Genomic DNA, 26781 nt, shown 5'->3' with positions numbered 1-26781 from the left:
CATAAATTGCAAATTTATAACCAGTTGGGAGACTAAGTTGTTTTTTTTTTTTTTGTTTTGCCTGGGACTGGCAGAACCTGTCCACGAAGTTTGAATGCTACAGGACAGCAGTTAGAAAAGCCTACCCTCTCTACTAGGCAGGAAAGGAAAGGGTTTTTTTTTTTTTTTTTTTTGGGGGGGGGGGGTTGTTTTTGTCTTTTTTGAGAGGGGGGCAGAGTTAGAAGACAGAGATGTGCACCACAATACAGATTAACAGGACAAATTAATTAAGCAATAAATTCAAGAGAATAGATATATCAGGTAGCTAAACCTATAGCCAAAAAGTTGAGAAATTAGAATAAAATTTCTTCTGTGTATAAAAGAAGAGTAGAATTTGGGGCAGATAGCATCAAATGATCTTAAGGTGTCCAAAAAGGAATGGCCAGTAAGATAAATGGCCAGATAGTGTTTCTATATACGCCAATGACATTCAAATTATGTGCACCCTTGACCCCTTTAACCCACAGGAGATCTCTAATATTAACACCAAGCTGACAAAATTACAGACTGGTTCCAGGACAATAAGCTAGTTCTCAACCCTAATAAATCCAAAACCCTGCTACTTGTGGATGGTGATATGACTTCCCTTATCTCTTCAGTGCTTCTTTGTGACATCCTGGTTCTATTGACTAGCAATACAAGAATTCTTGGACTCCAAGTATCACAGGTCATATGGCAATCTTTCTACAAATTGAGACTAATCCTCTCAATTCAATCTTTGTTTCACCCTCTGACAAGCAGTATACTCACACACATTCACAAGTCTTTGTACTTACAGTAAAGACCTATATCTTTTGTAGCCTGTCCAAAACACAGCTGTTAAGATTATCAACAAAGCAAGAAAATATGACCTTATAACTCCTCTTCTGAAACCCTATAAATTACTGCTTCTAGTAAATTAGTACCACAAGGGAACTTGGCTTTCTTTCATAGCTCTCGACTACTACTACTACTACTACTACTACTACTACTATTTAGCATTTCTATAGCGCTACAAGGCATACGCAGCGCTGCACAAACATAGAAGAAAGACAGTCCCTGCTCAAACAGCTTACAATCTAATAGACAAAAAATAAATAAAGTAAGCAAATGAATTAATGTGAACGGGAAGGAAGAGAGGAGGGTAGGTGGAGGCGAGTGGTTACAAGTGGTTATGAGTCAAAAGCAATGTTAAAGAGGTGGGCTTTGTCTAGATTTAAAGGTGGCCAAGGATGGGGCAAGATGTAGGGGCTCAGGAAGTTTATTCCAGGCGTAGGGTGCAGCGAGACAGAAGGCGCGAAGTCTGGAGTTGGCAGTAGTGGAGAAGGGAACAGATAAGAAGGATTTATCCATGGAGCGGAGTGCACGGGAAGGGGTGTAGGGAAGGACGAGTGTGGAGAGATACTGGGGAGCAGCAGAGTGAGTACATTTATAGGTTAGTAGAAGAAGTTTGAACAGGATGCGAAAACAGATAGGGAGCCAGTGAAGGGTCTTGAGGAGAGGGGTAGTGTGAGTAAAGCGACCCTGGCGGAAGATGAGACGGGCAGCAGAGTTTTGAACCGACTGGAGAGGGGAGAGGTGACTAAGTGGGAGGCCAGCAAGAAGCACATTGCAGTAGTCTAAACGAGAGGTGATAAGGGTGTGGATGAGGGTTTTGGTAGAGTGCTCGGAAAGAAAGGGGCGGATTTTACGGATGTTGTAAAGAAAGAAACGACAGGTCTTGGCAATCTGCTGGATATGAGCAGAGAAGGAGAGAGAAGAGTCAAAGATGACCCCAAGGTTTCGAGCTGAGGAGACAGGGAGAATGAGAGAGCCATCAACAGAAATAGAAAACGGGGGGAGCGGGGAGGTGGGTTTGGGGGAGAAAATGAGAAGCTCGGTTTTGGTCATATTTAATTTCAGGTGGCGTTGAGACATCCAGGCAGCAATGTCAGACAAGCACGCTGAAACTTTGGTTTGGATGCAAGGTGAGATATCAGGGGTAGAAAGGTAGATTTGGGAGTCATCAGCATAGAGATGGTAGGAAAAGCCATGGGATGAAATTAATGAACCAAGGGAAGAAGTGTAGATAGAAAAGAGGAGGGGACCAAGAACAGAACCCTGAGGTACGCCGACAGGCAGAGGGATAGAAGTAGAAGAGGATCCACCAGAGTGAACGCTAAAGGTGCGGAGGGAGAGGTAGGAAGAGAACCAGGAAAGGACAGAGCCCTGGAATCCAAGTGAGGAAAGGGTATCGAGAAGTATGCTGTGATCGACAGTGTCAAAAGCAGCGGAAAGATCAAGAAGAATGAGGATGGAATATTGACCTCTGGATTTAGCCAGTAATAGGTCATTGGAGACTTTAGTAAGCGCAGTTTCGGTTGAGTGGAGAGGGCGAAAACCAGATTGTAGTGGGTCAAGAATAGCATGTGAGGAGAGAAAAATCAAGGCAGCGGCGGTGAACAGCACGCTCAAGTAATTTGGAGAGAAAAGGGAGGAGGGAGATGGGTCGTAATTAGAGGGACAAGTAGGGTCGAGTGAAGGCTTCTTAAGGAGAGGTGTGACCACAGCATGTTTAAATGCAGCAGGGACAGTCGCAGTGGAAAGTGAGAGGTTGAGAATATGACAGATAAAAGGAATAAGAGCAGGAGAGATGGCATTAAGAAGGTGGGTGGGGGCACAGGGGGCGGAGCAAGATGGCGGCAGCAACATCATTCCGCGAGTGAGCCTTCGGATAGCACTGTGTTAAACCTACACCTCTTGGTAGATTTTTCTTCTTTAAAGATTTATCCTACCTTTCTTTCCTTAACGATGCCGCATACCAAGAGGAAGGGGGTTTTGAGAACCGGAGCCCTGCCGGTACGAACTTCGACTCCAACACAGCTTTCTATCCAAGGATTCCTCGCGAGAACCCCTGCTACGAAGCCGGGAAGCCCTGCTGAGCCCGCTGCCCGAGGAGAGGCTGAGCTTCAGGGGCAGGACGTTTCATTGTCCCCCCCGGTGCGCCCACCACCACCGCAACCGGCTGAGGTCGATGATGGACGAGTAGCCCCTAACCGGGTTGACGGGAAAGGAGAGCTACTACTGGGCCCCCACTTCGACACTACAGCTGAGGCCTGTATAACAGCAATGGCTGAGAGTCAGATGGCACAGAGACCAGGAAAATCTTTAGTCTCCTCGCCGGTGGCGACTCTTGAGGCAATATGGGAGACTCTACAGACGGTGATGGAATCAACTAGCAAGATTGAACCGTTAGTAGGTAATGTAAAGGAATTAACTACTGCATTTTCCTCTATGAAAGAAGAGGTAACTGAAAAGATTCAAAATCTGTCAATTGAAACTTCTAAATTGAAGGAAACCTCAGTTAAACTAATACAAGACAATATGCTGATACATAAAAAGTTGGAACATTTTGAAAATTATAATAGGAGGCTAAATTTACGATTCTTGAATTTTCCACGGACTTCTATATACCCTCCATTAGAAATTTTTAAAAGGTATTTGGTAGAAAATTTAAAATTTACCTTAGAAAATGTGCCTCCAGTGAATAAAATTTATTATCTCCCTACAAAGAAAGCAATACAAGCGTTGGAACAACCGGATTTAAATGTATCAGAACTACTAGAAACGTCGCTGACTGATATAACTGAGCGGCAAACTTTGCGGGTCTCATTTATATTTCCTCAAGATTTAGAATCTGTTAGGAAGATGGCTTTGAAGAACTTACAAACCCCATTTTATGGGGGGAAAATCTGGGTATTCCCAGATGTTACTAAACAAACTCAAAGTAGAAGGAAAGACGTCTTAGCACTTCGTGCTGAAACTTTGTCTTTAGGAGCCTCATTCCACTTGAACTATCCTTGCAAATGCAATATAAAATATTTAGGGGTAAAATATGTTTTCTTTGAACCCGAACATTTAAAAATTTATTTCTCAGAAAAAATTATTATAATGCTTCTTGAATCTAAACCGTTATGTTTCGCCTTAAGACTAGAATGTTGGGAATGTAATTATATTTTTGGGGGTTACTAATAATCTGTTATTGCTTTATTTCAATCTTGAGATATGTTGAAGTAAATTTCTTTCTCCTAAGTTAACGGCTCATAGCCCCTCGAATTCGGTGGTCTAATACAAGTTTTGTAATATTTTCCTGATTTATTTTGTTTAATTATGTGATAATTTCTTAACTGTATTACCTACTCAAGTAGTAAATGCTTGTAAAAATGTGAAAATGATAAATAAAAAAAAAAAAAAAAAAAAGAAGGTGGGTGGGAATGGGATCAGAGGAACAGGTGGTACATTTTGAGGAAGAAAGGAGAAGTGTAGTTTCCTCAATAGTAACTTCAGGAAAGGAGGAAAGGGAATGAGGGGAAGGAGAGAGAGGGGAACGGACTAGTGGAGGGAGAGGTGGTGAGGTAGAGAAAGCAAGGTTTATCTTTTGAACCTTGTTGTGAAAGAATTCAGCAAGGGTCTGAGGAGATAATGAAGGGGGAGTTGGGGGAGGGGGCACCTTGAGGAGAGAGTTCAATGTGGTGAAGAGAAGTCGAGGATTAGAGCCAAGAGAGTTGGTCAGTTGGATATAATAATCCTGTTTGGCACGTAAAAGAGCAGATTGGAAGGAGGTCAGCATGAACTTAAAGTGTAAGAAATCAGCAAGGGCCCGAGATTTCCGCCAGAGGCTTTCGGCAGAGCGGGTACAGGAACGTAGGTAGCGGATATTAGAAGTCAGCCACGGTTGGGGTTTTGTACGCCTTACAGAGCGGGTCATCAAAGGTGCAAGAGTGTCTAAGGCAGAGGATAGAGTATTGTTGTAAGAAGAAACAGCCTCGTTGACAGACATGGATGGTGCCACAGTAGAGAGGAGGTTTGAAACATGGGAGGATAGAGATGAAGGGTCAATATCGTGAAGATTCCTAGATAAATTAGATAAGATAGGACGGGACTGGGAGGGAGGAGATTTAAGTGTGAAAGTTATAAGATGGTGATCAGAGGAGGGAAGATCAGAGGCAAGGAAACTAGAAGGTGAACAGTTGGAGGAGAAGATGAGATCAAGACAGTGACCATTTTGATGAGTGGGGGAGGTGGAGCATAGTTGGAGATTAAAGGAGGACGTTAAAGCGAGTAACTTGGAAATATAAGAGTTGGAGGGATCATTAGCAGGAATATTAAAGTCACCAAGGATGAGAGAGGGGGAGGAAGGATCATGGAAGAAGGCAAGCCAGGCGTCAAAGTCACTGAGAAAGGATGAAAGGGACTTATCAGGGGGACGATAAATGACCGCTATTCGAAGAGGCAGAGGAGAGAAAAGGCGGATAGAGTGGACTTCAAAGGAGGAAAAACAGTGAGATTGAGGTGGAAGAAGGGGTTGAAATCTGGAGGAGGGAGAGAGAAGTAGTCCAACACCGCCCCCACGGCGAGGAGTATGTGAAAATAGATAACCGCCATGGCACAGGGCTGCGACTGAAGCAGAGTCATCAGGGCAGAGCCAGGTTTCTGTTAGGGCGAGCAGATGGAGGTGACGCGAGATAAAGAGGTCCTGGATATAGGCGAGTTTGTTACAGATAGAGCGGGCATTCCATAGGGCGCAAGAGAAGGGCAGAGAAGAGGAGGGGAGTAGAGAATTAGAGATGAGGTTAGAGAGGTCGCGGTGAGATCTGTAGAGTTGGGATAATAGTTGGTGAGGGGGGCCAGGATTGGGATTGATTCATAGCTCTCGACACCCTATACCCCTTCAAGTACACTTAGGTCCTCGACAAAACAGTCTAATAGTCCCTACTTTCAGAGAACTAGTTTATGATAACATTCGATGCTCCATCTTCTCAGTATAGGGCCCTGAACTCTGGAACATGTTACTAGAACATTTAACACTATAGATGTCCTTAGAAAGTTTAAGGCTGACATGAAAACTTTTCTCTTCACAGATGCCTTTTGTTGAGATAGCACCTTTAAAGATATAAAACGGTCCATGATCTCATCATAAAATATATGGGTACAAATTTAAAGATCTAAACATATACAGTACACTCCAGAAGGAGAGGTAAGTAAAAGGAGCTATGCTACCTCTTAAATCAATGTTTCCCAAGTCCAGTCCTGGAGTAATCCTTGCCAGTCAGGTTTTTAGGACATCCACAATGAATATGAATAACAGAGATTTGCATATAATGGAGGCAGTGTATGCAAATCAAGTCCATGCATATTCATTGTGGATATCCTGAAAACCTGACTGGCAAGGGGTACTTCAGGACAGGACTTGGGAAACACAAGGAAGACAAACACGTAGCGGAGAGATTGAATGAATTCTTTGCTTTGGTCTTCTCCGAAGATTTGGGTAGGATACTACTACTACTACTACTATGTAGCATTTCTATAGCACTACAAGGCGTATGCAGCGCTGCACAAACATAGAAGAAAGACAGTCCCTGCTCAAAGAGCTTACAATCCGGTGTCGGAAATGATATTTCAAGCGGACGAGTCAGAGAAACTTACTGACTTCACGGTAAACCTGGAGGACGTAATGGGGCAGTTCAGCAAACTGAAGAGTAGCAAATCTCCTGGACTGGATGGCATTCATACTAGAGTAGTGATAGAACTGAAAAATGTGCTTGCGGAGCTACTGCTAGTGATATGCAATTTATCCTTAAAATCGAGCGTGGTACCGGAAGATTGGAGGGTGGCCAATGTAACGCCCATTTTTAAAAAAGGCTCCAGGTGAAATCCAGGAAATTATAGACCGGTGAGTCTGATGTCGGTGCCGGAGAAAATGGTAGAGGATATTATTAAAAACAAAATTACAGAGCACATCCGAGGACATGGATTACTGAGAACGAGTCAGCACGGCTTTTGTGTGGGGAAATCTTGCCTGACCAATTTATTTCAATTCTTTGAAGGAGTAAACAAACATGTGGACAAAGGGGAGCCGGTTGATATTGTGTATCTGGATTTTCAAAAGGCGTTTGACAAGGTACCTCATGAAAGGCTACAGAGGAAATTGGAGGGTCATGGGATAGGAGGAAAAGTCCTATTGTGGATTAAAAACTGGTTGAAGGATAGGAAACAGAGAGTGGGGTTAAATGGGCAGTATTCACAATGGAGAAGGGTAGTTAGTGGGGTTCCTCAGGGGTCTGTGCTAGGACCGCTGCTTTTTAATATATTTATAAATGATTTAGAGATGGGAGTAACTAGCGAGGTAATTAAATTTGCTGATGACACAAAGTTATTCAAAGTTGTTAAATCGCGACAGGATTGTGAAAAATTACAGAAGGGTGGGTAAGAGGAACCCGAATTATAGCTACGTCTTGCAAGGTTCCGCGTTAGGAGTTACGGATCAAGAAAGGGATCTGGGTGTCGTCGTCGATGATACGCTGAAACCTTCTGCTCAGTGTGCTGCTGCGGCTAGGAAAGCGAATAGAATGTTGGGTGTTATTAGGAAGGGTATGGAGTCCAGGTGTGCGGATGTTATAATGCCGTTGTATCGCTCCATGGTGCGACCGCACCTGGAGTATTGTGTTCAGTACTGGTCTCCGTATCTCAAAAAAGATATAGTAGAATTGGAAAAGGTACAGCGAAGGGCGACGAAAATGATAGTGGGGATGGGACGACTTTCCTATGAAGAGAGGCTGAGAAGGCTAGGGCTTTTCAGCTTGGAGAAGAGACGGCTGAGGGGAGATATGATAGAAGTGTATAAAATAATGAGTGGAATGGATCGGGTGGATGTGAAGCGACTGTTCACGCTAACCAAAAATACTAGGACTAGAGGGCATGAGTTGAAGCTACAGTGTGGTAAATTTAAAACGAATCGGAGAAAATTTTTCTTCACCCAACGTGTAATTAGACTCTGGAATTCGTTGCCGGAGAACGTGGTACGGGCGGTTAGCTTGACAGAGTTTAAAAAGGGGTTAGATAGATTCCTAAAGCACAAGTCCATAGACCGCTATTAAATGGACTTGGAAAAATTCCGCATTTTTAGGTATAACTTGTCTGGAATGTTTTTACGTTTGGGGAGCGTGCCAGGTGCCCTTGACCTGGATTGGCCACTGTCGGTGACAGGATGCTGGGCTAGATGGACCTTTGGTCTTTCCCAGTATGGCACTACTTATGTACTTATGTACTTATGACCTTACGAGCCTGGGTGGCTAAATGGCAGATGACGTTTAATGTGAGCAAGTGCAAGGTGATGCATGTGGGGAAAAAAGAACCCTAATTATAGCTACGTCATGCAAGGTTCCACGTTAGGAGTTACGGACCAAGAAATGGATCTGGGTGTAGTCGTCGATAATACGCTGAAAAACTTTCTGCTCAGTGTGCTGCTGCGGCTCGGAAAGCGAATAGAATGTTGGGTATTAGGAAAGGTATGGAAAACAGGTGTGAGGATGTTATAATGCAGTTATATCGCTCCATGGTGCGACCGCACCTTGAGTATTGTGTTCAATTCTGGTCGCTGCATCTCAAGAAAGATATAGAGGCATATTTTCAAAGCAATTAGCCTTCCAAAGTTCCATAGAAACCTATGGAATTATGGAAGGCTAAGTGCTTTGAAAATGAGCCCCATAGTGGAATTGGAAAAGGTGCGGCGAAGGGCGACTAAAATGATAGCGGGGATGGGACAACTTCCCTATGAAGAAAGACTAAGGAGGCTAGGGCTTTTCAGCTTGGAGAAGAGACGGCTGAGGGGAGACATGATAGAGGTATATAAAATGATGAGTGGAGTGGAACAGGTGGATGTGAAGCGTCTGTTCACGCTTTCCAAAAATACTAGGACTAGGGGGCATGCGATGAAACTACAGTGTAGTAAATTTAAAACAAATCGGAGAAAAGTTTTCTTCACCCAACGCGTAATTAAACTCTGGAATTCGTTGCCGGAGAACGTGGTGAAGACGGTTAGCTTGGCAGAGTTTAAAAAGGGGTTAGACCAGTGATGGCGAATCTATGGCACGCATGCCAGAGAGGGCACGTGGAGCCCTCTCTGCTGGCACGCGCGCCGCCGGTCGCCTCACCCGAGACTTTCAGCCCTCCCACCCACCCGGCGTCAATCATTCCTTCCTCCCTCCCTCCCACCCGGCGTCAAGCGTTCCTCCCTCCCTCCCTCCCAGCACCAGCCCGCCCTCCATCCCTCCCTCCGAACCGGAAGAAATTTAAAAAAGTCTTCCCTTGTCCGAGTAGGCGGCGTCAGCATCAGCAGTGAAAAGCGTGCTGCTGGTTCGGCGCATCTTCAGCCTTCCGTCTCTCAAGCTCTCTGGTCCCGCCCTCATTTCCTGTTAGGGCGGGACCAGAGAGCTTGAGAGACGGAAGGCTGAAAACGCGCCAAACCAGCAGCACGCTTTTCGCTGCTACTGCTGATGCTGACGCCGCCTACTCAGACGAGGGAAGACTTTTAAATTTCTTCCGGTTCGGAGGGAGGGAGGGATGGCGGGCTGGTGCCGGGTGGGAGAGAGGGAGGAATGCTTGACGCCGGGTGGGAGGGAGGGAGGAAGGAATGATTGAGCCAGGTGGGTGGGAGGGAGTGCAGCCTGGTGCTTGGGTGAGAGTGCTGGGTGGAAGGGAGGGAGGCCTGCCTGGTGCTTGGGTGGGAGGGAGGAAGGGAGGGCGGAGGGCTGCCTGGTGCTTGGGTGGGTGTGTGTCCTGCCTGGTGCTTGGGTGGGTGGGAGGGAGGCTTGGGTGCCCTGGTGCTTGGGTGGGAGTGCTGGGTGGGTGCATGGCCTGGTGCTTGGGTGGGAGGGAGGGAGGCCTGGTGTTGGGTGGCAGGCCTGGTGCTGGGTGGGTGGCAGGCCTGGTGCTTGGATGGGAGTGCTGGGTGGGAGGGAGGGAGACTTGGTCCTGGGTGGGAGGGAGGCCTGTCGCTGGGAGGGCAGGGGAGAGAGGAGGGTGGCTGGAGGGGAGAGGAGGGTTGCTGGACATGGATGGAGGGCAAGAAATGAAGAAGAAAGGAGGAAAGTAAAGAAATAAATGGAAAGGAAGCCCTGGAAACGGAGTTAAGAGAACAGATAGAGAGCAGCAGAATCAGCGACTAGGACCAATATGGATAGAAAATCACCAGACAACAAAGGTAGAAAAAAATCATTTTATTTTCATTTTAGTGTTTGGAATATGTCCAATTTGAGAATTTACATCTGCTGTCTTATTTTGCACTGGGTATACTGGAGCTGTAATAACTTACAGAAATGATTTATAATGAAAGAAAATCATGTTATTTTTTTCTCCTATACTAGTATAATATTTTCAATGATGTCTGCTTATATGCGCCATGGCTGGTGTAAGGGGGTGTGGCTATCATAGGGGTGGAGTCATATGTGGTGACCCCGCCCATAATGAGTACCGGCACTTCGCAATGAGTAATTAGATTTTGGGTTGCTGTTTGGGCACTCGGTCTCTGAAAGGTTCGCCATCACTGGGTTAGACAGTTTCCTAAAGGACAAGTCCATAAACTGCTACTAAATGGACTTGGGAAAAATCCACAATTCCGGGAATAACATGTATAGAATGTTTGTACGTTTAGGAAGCTTGCCAGGTGCCCTTGGCCTGGATTGGCCGCTGTCGTGGACAGGATGCTGGGCTCGATGGACCCTTGGTCTTTTCCCAGTGTGGCATTATTTATGTACTGTCTTAAACTGTTGAAAAACGATGCAAAACCTTTTTATCAGCTACTATATAAATTTTGTTGGGGTGGCAAAAAACCTAGGCCCCTCCTTGAAAATATTACTTTGGTTCTTGAAATATGGGAGAATTAGGTTTGCTTGATCTGAATAAACCAAGTCTGTTGGTGTCGCCATCTGGGGGACTGGTTACTAGAGAGATGAAAATTTACTTCAGTGCAGATCGAGAGAGATTATTTTGACCTGTGGCATATTAATTTTTTATTGCAAGCACCTCTGAAGATGATACCAAAATCTCTTTGTCAGAGTGTCTTATTATGCCCTTTGCGGGCTCTTTGGCAAGATATGACTTGATACTGGGGTATAGATTCTAAAATCTAGGAGAGGAGGAGTGGCCTAGTGGTTAGAGCACCGGTCTTGAAATCCAGAGGTTGCCGGTTTAAATCCCACTGCTGCTCCTTCTGATCTTGGGCAAGTCACTTAACCCTCCATTGCCTCAGGTACAAACTTAGATTGTGAGCCCCCCTGGGACAGAGAAATAGCCAGTGTACCTGAATGTAACTCACCTTGAGCTACTACTGAAAAAGGTGTGAGCAAAATTTAAATAATAAAATATTAGATCTTTTACCAATATGGGGCAATGCTCTGTTTACTCCTGACAACGACAACAAGATTTTCTGAGACTGGGGAAAGAAATAAATTAGAGGCCGACCGAATTTTGGTTTCAGATTTGGCACTGAAACTGAGCTGAAATCTGGGGTTCAGGTTTTGGCTGAAAATGCCTGTGCATTTTCAGTGGAAACCCAAACTTGTAGCCCTGCCCTCCTGAGGTCAGAATCCTCACCCCACCTGACATAAAACACATTCCCCTCCTCTCCCATAGGCCTTCCCCAGGCCTAACTCACCCCCCCCCCCCCACCATAGGCCCTCTCCAGGTCTACCTTATAAAGGCCCCGGTGAAGGTAGGCCCACAGAGGGTCTGCAGAGGGGGGGGGGGGGGGGGGGGGAGGACATATTTTCTGTTGGCTATGGTTGAAACCAGGCCACAGATTCAGTTTTGGTCGGCCTCTAAAAGGAATATCATGACTTTAAAAGGAATATCCCTCCCAGGAACTCTGTTCACTAGGCAAATCTCTCCTAATTGCACCCTTCTCCTCCATTGCTAACTCCAGACTCCGTTCCTTTTGTCTCACTGCACCTTATGCCTGGAATGGGCTTCCTCAGCCGTTACGAATAGCTCCATCCCTGGCCGCCTTCAAATCCGGGCTAAAGGCCTACCTGTTTGATGCTGCTTTTGACTCCTAACTTGTCACTTGCTCGTAACCTTTATCTTGTCTTCCTCTCTTCAATAGTCCCTTTCCCTATATGTCCATCTGTCAGTCTTACCCTTATCCTTATCAGTCCTGTCTGTCTGTCCTGATTTAGACTGTAAGCTCTTTTGAGCAGGGACTGTCTTTTCTTCATGTTCAATTGTGAAGCGCTGCGTACGACTGGTAGCGCTATAGAAATGATTTACAGTAGTAGTAGAACGTGCTACAGGCAAATGGCCACTTGTTACCTTTAGAAGAGATAGGAAGAGGAATGTTGACTCACTTAGGGGATGTTTTTGCTTATCAATTGTGACACTATGTAATTACATTAGATGTAGATGCTCTGCAACCCAAACATGGTCATAAATTTAGGACATTCTTGGCGAGGACCATTAGAATTTCTGTCTGTATCTGAATTTCATAGACTTCTAGAAATATCACCTCCAAAAAATGTGGATATCTCGCAGATGTGCAGACCTACATCGAGCACTTAATTCTTTGGATCTTATCAAATTAGTTTCAAGAATTCCAGATATAGTAGCTAATGCAGAATTATGTGACTGTCAACTTAGGATAAACCACCGGGCTTACATTCCTCAAACACAAATTTTCTATATGGGAGGCACAGAAACTCCACTTTGTAATAAATGCACTCTTGTCTACAAATTCTATTTTCATGCCTTCTGAGAACATGCAGCTTTAAGAATTTTTTGGAAATCGATTATTCACTACTTGGAACAGCTGTTGGGACCGAGGATTCCAATTTCAGCAACAGCATTTCTTTTAGATAGATTTCAGGTGTTTACATTGCAGAGCAGTGGTGGCCAACAACTTATCCGCAAAACAGGTTTAATTGGCAGAGACTATCCTTAATGTGTGGATGTCTGTAGACACTCCAACATATTGGTGCAACAGAATGCAACAGCAAATGTTAATGGAAAAAATTAGAGCTTGTTTATCCCACGGATGCAAAAAGCACTTCTTCTTAATCTGGGAACAATATATACAATCTCTTTCTCCTAGAGCCATAGTCTAGTGCTTAACTTACTCTAATAGAATGAGAAGAAAAATCATAGTGGGGACTGGGTTTATTTTATTTTTTTTAATTATTGGCTGCTGGATCCCTGGTGGATATTTATTTATTTAAACCAGTGAAGAGATATAAAAAAACAATCTCTGCCTAGGAATTTGGCAATTGCTTCCTAGCTCAAATGACTATCTGTTGCGTATCCTTTTTTATTTTTCCTTGAAGCAGACAATATACGATTCTATCATGTTCTTATTGGGAGGAAGGGAAAGGTTGGGTTGGGTTTTGGGGCTACTTAAAGCTGACATTACGTAGTTATACATTTCTGTACACTGTCTGTTCATTTGGTGTAATTCATAGTCATGATGCGGCACTGTTATTTAAACAGACAAATATCATATTATTATTTTCTATTGCACTTCAGCTAGAGGACCCAGATGAATAGGTGAGAAATACACTAGAGATCAATTTTCAGTTGGTCGCCAAATCTATCAAATTTTATGCAGATTTTCAGTCAGGCAATATGGTCAACCCTAAATGCTGAAAATAACAGCATAACTTTCTACAGATAACATATCTTTGAAAAATTGTTCCTGCAATTTCTGTAGTTGAACACTTAAGCTATATAACTAGTGGCTGATTTTCACTACTTTCCATGTCATTTTTTGGCTTGCTCTATCCCAAATACCACCCCATTTTGGCTTGGATTAAACTTGGGCTGCACAGAGAATTATATGGTCAAAATAAAATCAATGTAAGTGCTAGGAATTTTGTTCTTCTTCTTAGAAAAGCACTTATGCAATTGGATCGCACTGCTAACCACATAATTGCTTCTGAATATCATCCTCTTAATAAATAAATTAAAATTTCTTTTTATTAAAGACCATTTCTCCAATTTTTAAACTTCTGGCATGCCTACACTTTTGCAGATTTTCATACCATCCACCAACATTCTTTCCCTTCTAGCCTTTTTACAAAATCATTGATAAAGACACTGGAGAGGACTGGGCTTAGCAATGATTCATGTGGGTGCCACTGGTCACTGGTCCCTTTATCACTGTGGATCCCACTGACCATTTAACTGCTGTTGCAAAGCACACTCTTCACCAAATTTGTATTTTAGCCTTCATTCCCACAATGACTAGGTTGCTGATCCGTAAACCCAAATAGGTCAAGTCTATTGCACCCCACTCCCCCAATATACCTCTCTGCTCATCCAAAATGATTTAATCAAGTTTGTTTGGCAAGACCTTCCCCCCGGGAAACCATGGGGCTTATTTTCAAAGCACTTAGCCTTCCAAAGTTCCACAGAAACCTATGGAACTTTGGAAGGCTAAGTGCTTTGAAAATATGCCTCCATATCACTTAAAATCTTGTAATCTGCTAGTTTCAAGATACTGCACTGTTCTATCAAGATGATATTGTAAATTCCTGTCACACTCTACTCATAGTTTGGGAGGTATCATATATGACTGTATATACCTCCATTGCATCCAAAGAGAGATTGCAGGAGATCTCAAACTTCTTCATGAGGATCTGCTCCTCAACGGAGTAAATGCATACAAATTTGGATGATCCACCAACCAGGATGGACTGACCATCAGCAGAATAACATAATGAGGTGAAGGACCTAAAAGAAAGCAGAGACAAAATGTAAATCAGCAGATCCCAAACTGTGGGTTGAAATGTCGAATGGGGTCGCAAAATCATTGTTTGGGATTGCAAATCATTGGCACAGTAATTATTTATTTAAATTTATTTATAAAATTAATACCCCGCCTATTAACTAGGTGAGGAATAAAAAACACACATAATAAAATACATAAAACATGGTAAAGAACAAACATATTACAAATCATATACAAAATCTAAAATGAAAAACAAAAATCAGTAGGGCCAAACCTTGACTTTCCTCTCTCTCCCACTACCACTACTCCCCGGTTCTCTGCTTTCCTGGTTCATGGTTGTTAGCAGCAGCAGAGGCAGCAGTAGTAGTAGCAGTAAAAGTAACAGAAAGATAAATGTGGCGCTGATAGTTCTGCCAGTCTTGCCTCCCCTCTCATATAAACTTATTGTGTTGGAGGGATGGGACCAGCAGAAATATCAGCATCACATGCAGAGGGATGGAACCATGCATTTTGTTTATTTTTACTGCTGTTGCTGCCACCGCCAGGAAGACAGCAAAAGTGTAACATAGTAACATAGTAAATGACGGCGGATAAAGACCTAAAAGTCCAACCAGTCTGCCCAACATTCACACTCATTATCACTCCGTGATTAAACCAACAATGAATGTGATATAAAATACTTTTATGGTCTCTCTTTTGCATTTCTGGGACATAGACTGTAGAAATTAGCACAGCACTGTCCTTATGTTCCAACTACTGGAGTTGCCAACCAAGCCCACTCCAGCCTATCCACATCTGTCTTGTCATTTGCGGGATACAGACGGTAAAAGTCTGCCCAGCACTGTCCTCACGTTCCAACTACTGAAGTTGCTGTCGAAGCTCTTTCCAGCCCATCCTAAATCAGATTGCCACATACAGAACACAGATTATAAATGTCTGCCCAGCACTGGCCTTCACAGCTGGAGTCGCCATCTAAGCACCACTCAACACACCACACACATATAGTCATTTACATTTAGAGATCCTCTGTGTTCATCCCATGCCATTTCAAATTCTGTCATCATTTTTGTCTCTACCACCTCTCTCGAGACGGTATTCCAGGCATTGCCCACCCTCTCCATGAAAAAGAATTTCCTGACATTACTCCTAAGTCTACCATCCCACAATCTCAATTCATGTCCTCTAGTTTTACTACTTCCTCTGCTCTAGAAAAGATTTGTTTCTATATTAATACCTTTCAAGTACTTAAACATCTGTATCATGTAACTCTGCTGTCCGTTTTTTCTTCTAGGGTATATATATATTCAGGTCTTCCAGTCTCTTCTTATATGCCTTTTGGTGCAAGCCCCATATCATTTTTGTCACCTTCCTCTGGACTGCTTCCAGTCTTTTTACATCCTTAGCAAGATACGGCCTCCAAACACAATACTCCAAGGTGGGGCCTCACCAATGACTTGTACAGGGGCATCAACACCTCCTTTCTTCTGCTGGTTACATCTCTCTCTCTAGCATCCTGGCCACCTCCTTGTCGCACTGTTTTGTCACCTTCAGATCCTCAGACACTATCATCCCAAAGTCCCTCTCCCTATCTGTGCACATCAGCCTCTCACCTCCTAGGACATATGGCTCCCTTGGATTTCTACTCCCTAAGTGCATCACTCTGCATGTCTTTGCATTAAATTTTAACTGCCAAACATTAGACCATCCGTCTCTTTTGCAGATCCTTTTTCATGTTTTCCACACTGTTATAAATCTTGGTATCATCCATAAAAAGGCAAACCTTATCCTTTAACCCTTCAGCAATGTCGCTCACAAATATATTGAGCAGAATCGGCCCCAGCACCAATTCTAGAGAACTCCACTACTCACCTTGCCTTCCTCCAAGTGAATTCCATTGACCACCACCCTCTGGTGTCTGTCTGTCAATCAATTTCTAATCCAGTTTGCCAATTTGGGTCCTAATTTCAGCCTGTCAAGTTTATTCAAGAGCCTTCTATGAGGAACCATGTCAAAGGCTGTGCTGAAATCCAAGTATATTACATCTAGCATATGTCCTCGATCCAATTCTCTGGTTGCCCAGTCAAAGAACTCAATCAAATTCATTTGGCTTGATTTACCTTTGGTAAAGCCATGTTGCCTCGGATTTTGTAACCCATTGGATTCTCAGAAATTCACTAGCCTTTCCTTCAGCAAAGCTTCTATTACTTTTCCAGTAACCAGGCGAGGCTTACTGACCTGTAGTTTTCCACAAGTTCTCGGTCAACATTTTTGCGAAGACGGACCACATTCGCTCTTCTCCAATCTTATGGAACTCTCCCATCTCCAAGGATTTATTAAACAAATCTTTAAGAGGACCCGCAAGAACCTTTCTGAGCTCCCTCAATATCCTGGGATGGATCCCATGGCTTTGTCCACCTTCAATTTTTCAAGTTGCTCATAAACACTTTCTTTCGTGAATGGTGTGCTATCTACTCCATTCTCATATGTATCTTGCCAGCTGATTGTGGTCCTTCTCTGGGATTTTCTTCCATGAACACTGAAGTATTTGTTTAGCACGTTTGCTTTTTACACATTATCCTTGCATACAGACGAAGACTGCTGACAAGGATCCCGATGTGCTAGAATAATAAGGTTGGTATCAACATTGACGTCATAGCCAGAACAGCCAAAGACTCTTCGAATTATCTTTTCTGCTGGAGAGATGCTGTGGCTGGCAAACTGCACACTGTTTATGAAGCCCCGGCTTCTTGTCAAAGTGACTCCTTCAATGTGGTGCCAGTGAGACAATCAGTTGTCTCTTGAAGCCACAATACTTGTGTGTCACCCCCAAGGCCAGAATGTATGTCATTAGCACAGCTGCAGCCCATGATTTCCATATAAAAAGGGGCTCTTATCTGAGGCAAGGGGCTGCTGTGATAACAATCCATCCAGGGAGCAGACTGGGCTGAATCTGATTGAACATCTGAGGAACACGCTGCCACCTGCTAGAAGTCTGCATCAGGTTCTATGAGTGCCATGAACTTTTGTATAAGTGCTGTGGGCTCAGTGTGACTCTTTTACTTAGGAATCTATTTAGGGATTTATATGCATTTACTCTGAGCTGTTTCTATGATAAGACTTCCTGTGTCTTTATTCTTGCCTTCTTTGAACATTACCTTTGCTACTATTGTAAATAAATGCACACTCTATTTTTATAATACTTGGTTGCGGAGTTAGTTCTTTCTATTATTTAGGGCGTAATGAGCTTGGATCTAAGGATAAGAGGGAACACATTTGCTTCTGACACTTCACTCACTAAATCTGGAGCGGAGGAGTAGCCTTAGTGCAGAAAGTTTGATCCTGGTGACCTGGGTTTAATTCCCACTGCAACTCCCACAGCATCTTTTAGTCTTAATTCTAGTTTTGTCCTTTGTCCTTTCACTAATATACCTGAAAAAATTCTTGCCTCCCCTCCTTATATTTCTAGCCATTAGTTCTTCCGCTTTCGCCAGGCATATATCTCTCTTGGCCTCTTTCAGTTTCATCTAGTATTCTTTTCTATGTTCCTCTTCTGGAAGGATTTTTTCTGTATTTCATGAACACAAACTCTTTTGCCTTTATTTTCTCAGCCACTTGTTTGGAGAACCATATTAGTTTCCTTTTTCTCTTGCATTTATTTACAGTGGGGGAAATAAGTATTTGATCCCTTGCTGATTTTGTAAGTTTGCCCACTGACAAAGACATGAGCAGCCCATAACAGTGAGAGATAGCACATCACAAATTAAATCCGGAAAATCACATTGTGGAAAGTATATGAATTTATTTGCATTCTGCAGAGGGAAATAAGTATTTGATCCCCCACCAACCAGTAAGAGATCTGGCCCCTACAGACCAGGTAGATGCTCCAAATCAACTCGTTACCTGCATGACAGACAGCTGTCGGCAATGGTCACCTGTATGAAAGACACCTGTCCACAGACTCAGTGAATCAGTCAGACTCTAACCTCTACAAAATGGCCAAGAGCAAGGAGCTGTCTAAGGATGTCAGGGACAAGATCATACACCTGCACAAGGCTGGAATGGGCTACAAAACCATCAGTAAGACGCTGGGCAAGAAGGAGACAACTGTTGGTGCCATAGTAAGAAAATGGAAGTAGTACAAAATGACTGTCAATCGACAAAGATCTGGGGCTCCACGCAAAATCTCACCTCGTGGGGTATCCTTGATCATGAGGAAGGTTAGAAATCAGCCTACAACTACAAGGGGGGAACTTGTCAATGATCTCAAGGCAGCTGGGACCACTGTCACCACGAAAACCATTGGTAACACATTACGACATAACGGATTGCAATCCTGCAGTGCCCGCAAGGTCCCCCTGCTCCGGAAGGCACATGTGACGGCCCGTCTGAAGTTTGCCAGTGAACACCTGGATGATGCCGAGAGTGATTGGGAGAAGGTGCTGTGGTCAGATGAGACAAAAATTGAGCTCTTTGGCATGAACTCAACTCGCCGTGTTTGGAGGAAGAGAAATGCTGCCTATGACCCAAAGAACACCGTCCCCACTGTCAAGCATGGAGGCGGAAATGTTATGTTTTGGGGGTGTTTCTCTGCTAAGGGCACAGGACTACTTCACCGCATCAATGGGAGAATGGATGGGGCCATGTACCATACAATTCTGAGTGACAACCTCCTTCCCTCCGCCAGGGCCTTAAAAATGGGTCGTGGCTGGGTCTTCCAGCACGACAATGACCCAAAACATACAGCCAAGGCAACAAAGGAGTGGCTCAGGAAGAAGCACATTAGGGTCATGGAGTGGCCTAGCCAGTCACCAGACCTTAATCCCATTGAAAACTTATGGAGGGAGCTGAAGCTGCGAGTTGCCAAGCGACAGCCCAGAACTCTTAATGATTTAGAGATGATCTGCAAAGAGGAGTGGACCAAAATTCCTCCTGACATGTGTGCAAACCTCATCATCAACTACAGAAGACGTCTGACCGCTGTGCTTGCCAACAAGGGTTTTGCCACCAAGTATTAGGTCTTGTTTGCCAGAGGGATCAAATACTTATTTCCCTCTGCAGAATGCAAATAAATTCATATACTTTCCACAATGTGATTTTCCGGATTTAATTTGTGATGTGCTATCTCTCACTGTTACCAATAACCTACCCTTCAATTATGGGCTGCTCATGTCTGTCAGTGGGCAAACTTACAAAATCAGCAAGGGATCAAATACTTATTTCCCCCACTGTATTTAATTAATTTATTTGTTACATTTGTATCTCACATTTTCCCACCTCTTTGCAGGCTCAATGTGGCTTACATTTATTTACTCTCCTCACATAAATGTCAGTAGCAATTTTTATAGCTCCTTTCAGCTTGGACCACTGCGTTTCCACTTTTCATATATCCTCCCATCCCATCACCTCTTCCTTCGGGTACTCCCCCATTTTATTACAGTCAGCATGTTTGAAATCCAGGACTTTGAGTTTTGAGTGGCTGCTCTCTGCTTTAGTTGTTATATCAAACCAAACTGTTTTGATGATCACTACTGACCAGGTGGGCATCCACTCAGACATTAGACACACTTTTCCCATTTATGAGTACCAGATACAGCATTGCTCCTTCCCTCTTGGGTTCTATTTGTCTGAGCAGATCACTTTGAAAGGCATCTACAATCTCTCTACTTGTTTCCGATTCCGCAGATGGAACTTTCCAATTCACATCTGGCAGGTTGAAATCTCCCAGTAACACTACTTCCCCTTTCTTTACCAACTTCTTTACCAGATCTTTAAGGTGCTCTGATTGTGTCGAAGGTCTGTAGACAACACCTATGTGGACAAAGGTTCCATCATCTTTTTTCAAGGCAATCCATAACACTTCTTCCTTTCCCCAGGCCCCCTGTATTTCAGTTGCTTTAATATTGTTGTTCACGTACAGAGCTACTCCTCCACCTTTTTAACCAAATAGATTATAGTCCAATATGTTTGCATCCCATTCATGGGAGTCATTGAACCATGTCACTGTGATAGCAACAATATCTAAATCTGCCTCTAACATCAGGGTTTGCAGATCATGAACTTTGTTGCTTAGACTGTGAGTGTTTGTGGTCATTGCTTTCCAGCTACATTTCAGTGGCAGTCTGACCTTCTGTATAGTTTTTTGTTTAGTCTCACCTTCTACTGTGTTCAGTGCTTTTTTTGTAGAAAAAAAGGTGCCGGTACTCATTATGGGCATGGTAACCACATGTGGCTCTACCTCCAATGTAGCCACACCCACATTAGTCACACCCCTTATACCAACCATGGCACATATAAACAGACATCATTGAAAATATTATACTAGTATAGGAGAAAAAAATAACGTGATATTTTCATTATAAATAATTTCTGTAAGCTGTTACAGCTCCAGCATACCCAGTGCAAAATAAGACAGCAGACGTAAATTCTCAAATTGGACATATTCCAAACACTAAAATGAAAATAAAATGATTTTTTCTACCTTTGTTGTCTGGTGACTGTTTTTCTATCCATATTGGTCCCAGTCTCTGATTCTGCTGCTATCTGTTCTCTTAACTCTGTTTCCAGGGCTTCCTTTCCATTTATTTCTTTACTTTCCTCCTTTCTTGCCATACATACATAAGTAAAAGTTGGGTCCTCCTCCATGGAACTGACTAGAGAAGGTATAACGTGGATCCAGCTTTTGCCTATTTTCTCCATCCATGTGCAGTTTTTCTCCTCTCTTCCCTTTCCCTCATCGCCATCCATGCGCATCTTCTTCTTTTTTTCTTTCCTTCCCTCCATCCATGTCCAGCACTTCTCCTCTCTCCTCTTCTCCATCCATGTCCAGCATTTCTCCTCTCTCTTCCCTCCCCTGTATCCATATAAAGCAATAATTCTCTCCCCCCCTCTCCTCCATCCAAGTCCAGCATTTCTCTTCTCTCCCCGCCAACTCCTCCATCCATCCATGTCCAGCAATTCTCCTCTATCTCCTGCTCTCTTCTCCATCCATTTCCAGCATTTCTCTGTCTTCCCTGCCCTTCCATCCATGTACATCTCCTTCCTCTCTTCCCTCCCCTTCATCCATGTCCAGCATGTCTCCTCTCTCCCCTGCCCTCCCATGTCCAGCGATTCTCCTCTGTCCCCTCTTGCCATCCACGCCCAGCGATTCTCCTCTTTCCCCTTTCCTCTCATCCATGTCCAATGACTCTCCTCTCTCCCCTGCCCTCCCCTTCCATCCATGTTCAGTGATTCTTCTCTGCCCCCTGTCCTCCATGTCCAGCGATTTTTCTCTGCCCCGTCCTCCCCTGCCATCCATGTCCAGCAATTCTCTCTTCTCTGCCCTCCCATCCAAGTCCAGCGAATCTCCTCTCTCCCCTGCCCTCCCCTCCATGTCAATCAATTCTCTCTTCCCTGCCCTCTCCTCCCATCCATGTCCAGTGATTCTCCTCTCTCCCCTGGCCTCTCCTCCTATCCATGTCCAGCAATTCTCTCGCCCCTGCCCTCCCATGTCCCGTCTTCCCCTGCCATCCACGTCCAGCGATTCTCCTCTCTCCCCTTTCCTCTCGTCTGTGTCCAATGATTCTCCTCTCTCTCCTGCCCTCCCCTTTCATCCATGTCCAGCGAATCTCTCTTCCCTGACATCCTCTCCCATCCATGTCCAGTGATTTTTCTCTGCCCCCTGTCCTCCCCTGCCATCCATGTCCAGCGATTCTTCTCTGCCCCCGTCCTCCCCTCCCATCCACGTCCAGCGATTCTTCTCCATCCATTTCCAGCATTTCTCTGTCTTCCCTGCCCTTCCATCCATGTACATGCCCCCGTCCTCCCCTCCCATCCACGTCCTGCTCTCTTCTCCATCCATTTCCAGCATTTCTCTGTCTTCCCTGCCCTTCCATCCATGTACATCTCCTTCCTCTCTTCTCTCCCCTTCATCCATGTCCAGCATGTCTCCTCTCTCCCCTGCCCTCCCATGTCCAGCGATTCTCCTCTGTCCCCTCTTGCCATCCACGTCCAGCGATTCTCCTCTTTCCCCTTTCCTCTCATCCATGTCCAATGACTCTCCTCTCTCCCCTGCCCTCCCCTTCCATCCATGTTCAGTGATTCTTCTCTGCCCCCTGTCCTCCATGTCCAGCGATTTTTCTCTGCCCCGTCCTCCCCTGCCATCCATGTCCAGCAATTCTCTCTTCTCTGCCCTCCCATCCAAGTCCAGCGAATCTCCTCTCTCCCCTGCCCTCCCCTCCATGTCAATCAATTCTCTCTTCCCTGCCCTCTCCTCCCATCCATGTCCAGTGATTCTCCTCTCTCCCCTGGCCTCTCCTCCTATCCATGTCCAGCAATTCTCTCGCCCCTGCCCTCCCATGTCCCGTCTTCCCCTGCCATCCACGTCCAGCGATTCTCCTCTCTCCCCTTTCCTCTCGTCTGTGTCCAATGATTCTCCTCTCTCTCCTGCCCTCCCCTTTCATCCATGTCCAGTGAATCTCTCTTCCCTGACATCCTCTCCCATCCATGTCCAGTGATTTTTCTCTGCCCCCTGTCCTCCCCTGCCATCCATGTCCAGCGATTCTTCTCTGCCCCCGTCCTCCCCTCCCATCCACGTCCAGCGATTCTTCTCTGCCCCCATCCTCTCCTGCCATCCATGTCCAGCGATTCTCCTCTCTCCCCTGCCCTCCCCATCCATGTCCAGCAATTCTCTCTCCCCTGCCATCCCCTCCCATCCATGTCCAGCAATTCTCTATTCCCTGCCCTTCCCTCCATGTCCAGCAATTCTCCTCTCTCCCCTGCCATCGATGTCCAGCAATTCTCTCTTCCCTCCCCTCCCATGATGTCCAGCAATTCTCTCTTTCCTGCTCTCCCCTCCCATGATGTCCAGCAATTCTCCTGTCTCCCCTGCCCTCCCCTCCATGTCCAGCGATTCTCCTCTCTCCCCTCGATGTCCAGCAATTCTCTGATCGCTGCCCTCCCCTCCATGTCCAGCAATTTTCTCTTCCCTGCCCTCCCCTCGATGTCCAGCAATTCTCTCTTCCTTGCCCTCCATGATATCAAGCGATTCTCCTCTCTCCCCTGCCCTCCCCTCCCCCATGTCCACCAATTCTTCTTCACCTAGCCCATCCTCCTTCTCCACTGCCAGCCAGCGTCAGACTCAGCAGCGCGAACGGTGCAGGCAACGACTGAGAGGCTGGCAGCGTCGGAGCTTCCCTCTGCGAGTCCCCGCCTATGCAGAAACAGGAAGTTGAAACAACGTAGGCAGGACTCGTAGAGGGAAGCTCCGATGCTGCTAGCCTCTCTCAATCGCTGCCTGCACCATTCGCGCTGCCGAGTCTGATGTAGTAGTAGGTAGGGGAGTGAGAGGAAGGGTGTAGGACTTGCCGGGGGAAAAAAGGTGCCGGTACACCGTACCGGTGCGTACCGGCACAAAAAAAGTCTTGTGTTGCTAAGAAGTGAATTGCTAAGATTGTCGTTTAGATTGCTTTCTTTACTACTGTCACATCTTGTCTTCTGCTGGGGGTGACCTGCTTCCATATGCCACCCCCACCTTCTAGTTTAAATGCCTAGAAGCATATTGTCTGAATTTCTTATCAAGGATTCTTTTTCCTGCCACAGTGAGATGCATACTACCATTACAAAATAGTCTTTTGTTTTTCCATGTATTGCCCATCCTCCTATGTACCTAAAACCTTCTTGGTGACACCAGGCTTTGAGCCACCTATTGAAGTTTTCGGTATTTTGTAATGTTTCCTCTTCCTTTCCATAAGTAGGTAGAACTTCAGAAAAAGCTACAATCTGTACCAATGGTTTTAACCCTTCCCTAGCTCCCAGAAAGTTCTCTGCACAACTAGTTGGGTACTATTGGCTAGGTTAGTGGATCCCCAACCTGGTCCTAGAAGCATCCTAGCCAGTCAGGTTTCAGGATACCCACAGTGAATATTAATGAGCGAGCTCTGCATGCACTTCCTCCACCTAATGCAAATCTTTCTCATGAATATTCATTGTGGGTATCCTGCAAACCTGACTGGCTGGGGTGCCTCCAGGACCAGGTTTGGAAACCACAGGGCTAGGTCATTTGTTTCCAGGTAGATAACAACATCTGAGAGAAGAGGACATTTCTCTGGTAAGTGAACACTACTTTGCTTGTGCTTTGGGAACTTAAAGATTGGGGTTTAAAGGAGGAATTGTAGGTTAGTGTTAGGCAAACTTAAAAAGCAAATTTCAACAGCTAACAGAAAACAGCTAATCTCCATAGTCTTTTCCACTTAGTTTTAAAAGCCTTGTACCACAGCATTAACAGATAGAATCTAACAGCCACTGCAGGATCTAATTTAGTATTCCCCCCCCCACCCCTAGGACAACTCCTCATTTATAGTCAGTTATTGTAATTAGGGTAACAAGCAAGGAGTGCTCTTATAGAGTTTAAAATACATTTCATTACCATCTAAGAAGGAAATACTAAAATCATACAATACACTATATAAAGTAAAAGACACTTTTATATTAGGCTAATATCCTTAATACTGTAGCAAGTTTTAAAATATTGGAAAAATCAAAAACACTAAGATGGAGTCAGCAGTCCAGCAGCGAGAGGGGTGCTATCCAGTCTTTTGCATTGAGTGTCACATGTATGATTATCTCCCAGTTGGTGAGATGTCATATGTTTGCGCCCGATGCAAAGAGCTCCTAGCTCTTAGAGAACATGTCCGTTCTCTTGAGGCTAGAGTAGCAGACTTGGTGGAGCTGAGGGAGACAGAGAGGTACATAGAGGAGACCTACAGGGATGTTGTAGAGAGGTCCCACCTCCAGTCTAGTAGCCCTTGTGCTACCTTGGAGGAGGGAGGTCTCCTAGAAGGAGAGCATCACCCTGGTGAAGTAGGAAGTACTCCTTTAGCCAGGACCTGCCCACCAGGGGATGTACTATCCTCTCGCACTGAGGATATGTCTCCAAGTGCTGCCCGGGAGGGAAAGGTTAGGACAGCTGTTGTAGTTGGTGATTCGATCATTAGGCATATATATAGCTGGGTGGCTGGTGGACGTGACATAGTGCTGGGGAGGAGTCCGCTGTCTTGGTACATGTGGGTACCAATGACATAGGAAAATGTGGGAGAGAGGTTCTGGAAGCCAAATTTAGGCTCTTAGGTAGAAAGCTCAAATCCAGATCCTCTAGGGTAGCATTTTCTGAAATGCTACCTGTTCCACACGCAGGGCCCAAGAGACAGGCAGAGCTCCGGAGTCTCAATGCGTGGATGAGACGATGGTGCAGGGAGGAGGGTTTTAGATTTGTTAGGAACTGGGCAACATTCTGGGGAAGGGGGAGCCTATTCCGAAAGGATGGGCTCCACCTTAACCAGGGTGGGACCAGGCTGCTGGCGTCGGCATTTAAAAAGGAGATAGAGCAGCTTTTAAACTAGAAATGGGGGGAAGGCCGACAGTCGCTCAAAAGCGCATGGTTCGGGAAAAGGTATCTTGCAAAGATACCTCACAAACAGGGAAGATAGGGTTTCTGGATAGTGAGGTTGCACAACAGACCGTGGTAGGCCAGGTGCCCTTAAATACAACTAAAGATCAGACAAAAGATGTCAAATCAATAGTGTCAGGTACTAAGCATCATGCAAATAAGAACAACAAACATACTCTGAAATGTCTATATGCAAATGCTAGGAGTCTAAGAAATAAGATGGGAGAGTTGGAATATATTGCACTAAATGAAAAATTGGATATAATAGGCATTACTGAGACCTGGTGGAAGGAGGATAACCAGTGGGACACTGTCATACCGGGGTACAAAGTATATCGTAATGATAGGGTAGACCGGACTGGTGGAGGGGTAGCATTGTATATTAAAGAGAGCCTTGACTCAGATAGATTACAAATTCAGCAGGACACAAATCACACCTTTGAATCACTGTGGGTTGAAATTCCATGTATAAAAGGGAAAAAAATGGTGATAGGAGTGTACTACCGTCCACCTCGCCAGGATGAGCAGGTAGACACAGAAATGATAAAAGAAATCAGAGACGCGAACAAAATGGGCAATGTGATAATAATGGGTGACTTCAATTATCCAAATATAGACTGGGTAAATGTAACATCGGGACACGCTACAGAGATACAATTCCTTGATGAAATCAAGGACAGCTTTATGGAGCAACTGGTGCAGGAGCCGACGAGAGAAGGAAAAATTCTAGACTTGGTCCTTAGTGGAGCGCATGATCTGGTGAGGGATGTTATGGTACTGGGGCCGCTTGATAACAGTGACCATAATA

The 26781-nt window shown here is 44.8% G+C and overlaps 1 protein-coding gene across 1 annotated transcript in view; it reads right to left on the bottom strand.

The window, feature by feature from the left end:
- The window catches only part of PWP2 (PWP2 small subunit processome component), a 308991-nt gene that overhangs the window by 112139 nt on the left and 170071 nt on the right, over window positions 1–26781 (bottom strand). The window contains exon 15 of the mRNA XM_030203767.1: window positions 14406–14553. Within this exon, the coding sequence (XP_030059627.1) occupies window positions 14406–14553 (148 nt within the window). The remainder of the gene's footprint in view (window positions 1–14405; window positions 14554–26781) is intronic.

The sequence above is a fragment of the Microcaecilia unicolor genome, chromosome 5, assembly GCF_901765095.1.
Source record: "Microcaecilia unicolor chromosome 5, aMicUni1.1, whole genome shotgun sequence".
Lineage (NCBI taxonomy): Eukaryota > Metazoa > Chordata > Amphibia > Gymnophiona > Siphonopidae > Microcaecilia > Microcaecilia unicolor.
The sequence above is the reverse complement of the archived record's forward strand: the minus strand, read 5'-3'. Positions and strand labels throughout refer to the sequence as shown.